Source organism: Aptenodytes forsteri, unplaced genomic scaffold (assembly GCF_000699145.1).
Source record: "Aptenodytes forsteri isolate BGI_AS27 unplaced genomic scaffold, ASM69914v1 Scaffold188, whole genome shotgun sequence".
NCBI lineage: Eukaryota > Metazoa > Chordata > Aves > Sphenisciformes > Spheniscidae > Aptenodytes > Aptenodytes forsteri.
In genome coordinates, this window is record NW_008794371.1 from 822,683 (window position 1) to 828,234 (window position 5,552).

The window sequence follows — 5,552 nt, forward strand, 5'->3', positions numbered from 1 at the left end:
CCCAATTTTGGCACCCGGGGATGTGCGGAAAGTGGCCTGGTGTCCATTAAGTGGTAGAGGTGGAGCAAATCTGTTGTCGTGGCGTCCTTCCTTCTTATATAAAGCTGCTCTGCTCGGCGTGTGCTTGCTGATGGCTACAAGAAGCTGAGTTTCTTTGGGGTCGTCGTCAGCCGGAGAGAGTGGGGCTGCTGAATCCCCTCGGATCGCTCTCTGAGCAGAAAGGACCACGGATGAACACCTCCAGCTTGAGGCAGAGCCAGTCTCTCCCACTGCAGCTGCCCTGCTGCAAGCCCATACAAAATAGCTGGCACCCGCTCAGTGCTCAAAGAGTCCTGGAGTGCACCGAGGGGACAAAAAGTCCCCGGGTGTGTGTGTGTGGGATGCCTGAGGGCAAGGAGGAGCAGCTCCCAGGCTGTGCTCCCCCTCCCATGCATTGCAGCACCGTGTCGTCGATGATACGGAGGGGAGCTGCGTGCTCCGGCCACCAGCGTCTCCCCCCTTGCATGCCTCGGCGTACAGGTGGTGCTTAGATTTGCTGCTTCCTCCTGTTGTCGCGAAGGACTGACCTGCTCTGCTGAAAACCGGCTCTTTCCCCGGTGAGATGTGGCTATTTCAGGGCAGAGAGTTGCCCTGAGCAGCAGCACCAAGCCCCCGAGGTCAGGAAATGTAAAACGCCACCTTTAAGGTCAACTTTTCGTACCTGAGAAGGTGCCAGAGTGCAAGTTTGTGTGTTTAACACAAAACCAGCATTGCGGCATCTCACCTGCTGAGCAAACAGGCTCGGGCTCTGGCTAGCCTGCGTTTAAAGTAAAAGCAGAGGGGGTTTAGGCTGACAATGTAAGTGTCCCTGCGGGCACTTGCCCGGCTCTCGGGGCTTACCCTTTCTCCTGCAGAGCCCCATGTGACTGGTGAGTAAGTGCAGTGTTTCCTGTAGAAAGCACAGCCTTGCTCGCTGTTGCCTTGCAAAAATCTAGTAACTCTTTCCTCTAGCATCGAGGCTGTGTTTCCTACAGCATCTGGCCACCTCCTGGAAGCATCCAGCAGGCAGGGACACAGCAGGAGAGGGGACGCCAACCAGGGCTGGGATTTCTCTGCCAGAGGCTGGCTGCTCTCAGGGGGTGGGAAGCGCTCTCTGCGGCAGCTAAGGCAATATTCAAGGCGGCTGTAGCAATGCCAGCAGGTGCTGCTCGCTCAGAGGTTGGATGGCAGCCCTCTGTCCTTAGGGGTAGGGTATTTCGTGAGTTCCTGCACACAGACTGTCTGTTTCCTAGCTGGGTGCGCAGCTTGCCTCGGTCACAGCTCCCCTCGCTGGGAAAATGTGCTTTTGCAAAGCAGAAGGTCAGCGTGACCGGTGTGCTGAATGAAAGCTCCCTGCCAACAGCCAGCCAGAGGAGCGGGAGGGGTTGGTGGATCTGTGAACGCGTGGCTGCTTCTGCCCGCCCAGACCCTCAGCTGAGCCCCAGGACGTGGGCACCCTCCTCTTATCCAGCCCAGCAGATCCCCGTCTAGAAGAGAGGGGAAAGCGCTGCTTCGCTTTGCCCCAGCGTGCAAGCGAGCAGCCATGGGCTGTCTGCAAACACAAAATGCAGGCGCTGGGTTCAGCTTTGCTTGTGATTTTATTGCTCTTGTGCCAGGATGGGAGGATGTGGAGCTGTTAACACTTGGTTGACTCTGTGCCCCTCACAGCAGGGCATGAACTGAGCTTAGGTTTCTGCCAGCGAGGGTATATTGCAGATGTCGCAGGCCCTGCAAATGAGAGGTACGTTGGGGACTTGCAGTAACTCATCTCGACTTTGTGTCCCTCAGTGGGCTCTCTGCTAGCACGGGGAACGCAGCGCAGAGCCGCCCACCAGCTCGGTCAGGGTGTCACTTACTCTGCTTCTTCTTTAGAGATTTGTTTCCCCAAGTATAAAACTTCTGCAATCAAAGACACCATGGGGTCACAGTTCAGGCTGGCAGCTGCAGTCACGAAACCATCCCTGAAAGGAAAAGCGGAAGAATGTGGGTCCCTTCAGTGTATGTAGCTCAGCACGGCGGCATCCCCATGGCACCCTGGCTGGAGGCCAGCTGTATTTTGGAGGGCTCAGGGCAGGGTGGCTGGTACTGCAGGGTGCACGGGGACTTGCGGCAGATCGCCTGGTGCTGCTGGGAGCTGGGCACCGAGCCTGGGAGCAGTGGGGCAGAGGGAGAGGAGATGTGTCCCAGGCTCCCTGCCTGACCGGTGTCTTCATCGAAGCTCATCCTCTTCTCCTTCCCTGCCCTGCTTTGGTTTGCTCTGAAACCATCTCCCTGCTGGTTCAACGGCCAGCAGCCGCCTGCAGCACGAAGCCGTGGGAGGTGATGTGGAGCCTCTGTGGGAGCTCTGCAGGCCGTAAGGGAGAGGACTGTGCCTTGTTCCCAGGGTGCTGCCGTGTCAGGGCACAGACTGGCCACGGATTCGCTCACCTGATGTAAAAGATCAGGAACTTCTGTTGCTCCAGGCTGCCCTTCACAACAGTGTCCACGTATCCCTTCCCGCAGCCTGCAAGAGAGAGCATCGCAGCCTGCTCGGGGAGCCCTGGCACAGCAGCTGCCACCCATCCCACCTCAGTGCCATCGCAGGTAGGGGCAGGGGTCCCGGCTGGGGCTGGGACAGGGCTGGGGAGCAGGCGTGAAGGCCCTGGACAAGCAGAACTGACCCAGAGGTGCAAGACTGCATCATGACCCCGAGCCTCTCCTTGGCTTGGAGAGGGAAGTTCTTCCTCCTTTGTGACCTCTAAGCCACTGGAGATCAGCAAAGAACAAGAGCTCTGGGTAACCTGCAGGCCCGGAGCTCAGAAACAGGGTTCACAAACCTACCATGGCAGCCAGCCCCAAACTTGAGCTGCTTCAGGTAAACTCTGCAACCGCTGTGTGTTTACAAACCCCAGACCCCGCTGGTGGATGAGCAGATGGGCTGGGAAGTGGTTCAGCTGTTCCCATCTCTCTGCCCCCTCCTACCTGCATAGCGGATGCTTTTCCCAAGCATCGTGGTCCAGAAGAAGGGGACAGTGTGCAACTCCTTCCCTTTCTTCAGCATGTTTAAGGCAGCAACGTGACCTGTGGTGGACCAGCAGAGGAAATATTTTTGTTTCTTGTAGGTCTTCAAAGAAGTGCCCCCTGCCTTTTCTTATCCTGCTGTCCCTTCTGCCCCATTCCCCCGACGCCCATCTCCGAGGGGAGCTGGCAAGCGAGGCGGCTGCGCTGTCTCACCGTGGGCCTCGGCCACCTGTTGGTGATGGATGCTGGAGCGGTCCCCGTTGAGCAGCGCTACAGGAAAGGAGACCACGTCCCCCGCAGCGAAGACGTTTGGGATGTTGGTTTGCATGCGCTAATGGGACAAAAAGCAATTAGTGCAATGATGAGAGGGATGGGACTGGGTGTGGACCAGGGATACTCAGCTGGCACGCACCAGATCTACCAGGATGGCACCGCTGTCATCTCTGGCGATGGAGGTGCCCTTCAGAAACGCTGAGTTGGGGAACACCCCTGCAGAGAGAGGAGCAAGGACAAATGCAGCAAAGCTCTGCAAAGGCAGGGAGGAAACTTGGCCTTGGCCCCACAGCAAGCACGTGCCCGTGGTGCCTGTTCAGCCTGCTTGGAGCAGGGCAGCTCGCAGCAGTGGCCAGTGCTTGGGCTGGTGCTGAGCTAATCCAGGGCAATAAAACCCAGGGCCCAGAACAAGGCATGCTCTGATAACACAGCAGTGACCTACGGAGCTCAGCAAGCGTGCCAAATTCATACTGAGAGGGTAAGTAGCTCCTTTCCTCCTGCCATTGCTCATGGGCTGCTGACTTTCTCCAGGTGTTTGGGGCCAAGAGGTAGGGTTGGATGATAACAGAGTGGGAAAGAGACTGTAGGAAATGGTGTCCTGGCAACGCGCTGGGACGCTCTGGGATTGCTGGCTGTTCTCCCTATTCCCTCTCCCAACTGGGGTCTCTTACCTATTCCCACCACTACCACATCTGCAGGTAGTTTCTCTCCACTGGCAAGAACAGCCTCTGTGACCTAGGAAAGAAGCAAGAATCATTAACAAAGGGTTAAAAACTCTGTCCTAATTCCTGCAGCCTCCCTGCTGCCTCATTCTTTGCTGTCTTTTTTCTTCCCAGGTTCAGATCACCTTGTCCAACTAATGTGTGTTGCCAGGAACGTAAGAGAAAAATCATGCTGTTGTCCCTGAGATATGAACACATACTGGTGCCCTTTGAGCCCAGAGTTGTACTCAGTGAAAAGAAGTGTGAGGGTCTAGACGTCGGAGAGGAAAGCCTAGATGTAGGCACTGGGTTATACCTCAGTTTGGGGTGTTTTTTCCCCCTAAAATTAGCAGTTCAGGGATCACAATGACATGACTGACCTTTCCATCCTTTCCTTTCAGCTCAGAGAGTTCTGTTTTCATGTAAAACTTCACCCCTTTATTTTGCAGCATCTGAAAAGGAAGAGGAAGCTGATTTGAGTATTCACTAGGAAATTCCAGGCTGTATTGCTGTAAAAACAGCCGTACCCAGCCAAAACCCAGGCAGGCAGCTTAGCTGCTGCTCCACGCTGCAGAGAGGTTTCATTTGTGTCCCTGGCTGGTGCAGGGTGCCTGGAAGCCCGGCTTTGCTCTGCTGCCCTGGTCAGGACTGGTGCACGAGGTGGGTCTAGGATGAAGCAGGGCTTGGGGGTGAAGCTGAGCTGGGGAGCGTGACGTGTGTGTGAGGGAGGTTGGGACCAGCCATGTGTGCACAGCTCCTTCAGAGAGCTGTACGTGAGCAAGGTGGCTGGGCACACAGGGCCATGACTCAGTGCAGGGGCTGTTGCGGATCACAGGGCTGCTTGGATAGCATGCGTTCTCCGTCCTAGCAATTAGCACCAGGTTTTCCTAACCTTCATGGCGACACCTCCAACCTGAGGACCCAGCGCATTCTGGAAAGGGAACTCCTTTTTTTCCACCACTGAGATGGCACCAGCCTTGTCTGAGAGGAAAGCAGCTACCTCCATTCCTGCAAGGGAAAGACATGCTCAAGGTAAGCCTGCTGCAAGCATGAACCTGCACCTTCCTCCTTGGAAACCTTTTCCCCTTCCAAGTGAGGAGAACAAATCTGATATCGTGCCAGTGCTTAACTGCTCTTCTATGCATTTCTGGGCTGAGGTATTTAGTCCCGCCGTTCTTCATTCTCATGCACTACGGAGTCAGATATTGGGAAATGCAAAGAACAGCTCCTGGTTGTGTACAAAATAGCTCCCTTTCTGTGCCTTACCCCCTCACTTTCTCAATGCTTCTGGGGAGTCCAGCTCCTCTGAAGGAGTGACCTTTTTCATAAGGCACCTTTCCCTCTATCCATGTCCAGGAACTGTTTATAGCTCTCAAAATTTCTGCCTATCAGAGGAAAGAGTGAGTGCGTGCTGTGTAACGCATACCCCCACCAGCTACAGGGCTCCGGGGAGGAACCCAGCCAGTCAGTGAATGAACATCCCTTCCCCAAGGGCCTCTAGTTAATCATAGAATCATAGAATAGTTTGGGTTGGAAGGGACCTCTAAAGGTCATCTAGTC

The 5,552-nt window shown here is 55.5% G+C and overlaps 1 protein-coding gene across 1 annotated transcript in view; it reads right to left on the minus strand.

Annotated features, from left to right (window-relative positions):
• Nucleotides 1–1,703: 1,703 nt before the first annotated feature.
• LOC103905804 (apoptosis-inducing factor 3-like) overlaps nt 1,704–5,552 on the minus strand; it is a 7,555-nt gene continuing 3,706 nt past the window's right edge. Inside the window, exons 10-18 of the mRNA XM_009287559.1 lie at nt 4,885–5,000; nt 4,373–4,444; nt 3,963–4,026; nt 3,431–3,507; nt 3,232–3,349; nt 2,980–3,078; nt 2,446–2,521; nt 1,875–1,979; nt 1,704–1,746 (exon numbers count right to left, since the gene is read on the minus strand). Of these exons, the coding sequence (XP_009285834.1) occupies nt 1,704–1,746; nt 1,875–1,979; nt 2,446–2,521; nt 2,980–3,078; nt 3,232–3,349; nt 3,431–3,507; nt 3,963–4,026; nt 4,373–4,444; nt 4,885–5,000 (770 nt within the window). The remainder of the gene's footprint in view (nt 1,747–1,874; nt 1,980–2,445; nt 2,522–2,979; nt 3,079–3,231; nt 3,350–3,430; nt 3,508–3,962; nt 4,027–4,372; nt 4,445–4,884; nt 5,001–5,552) is intronic.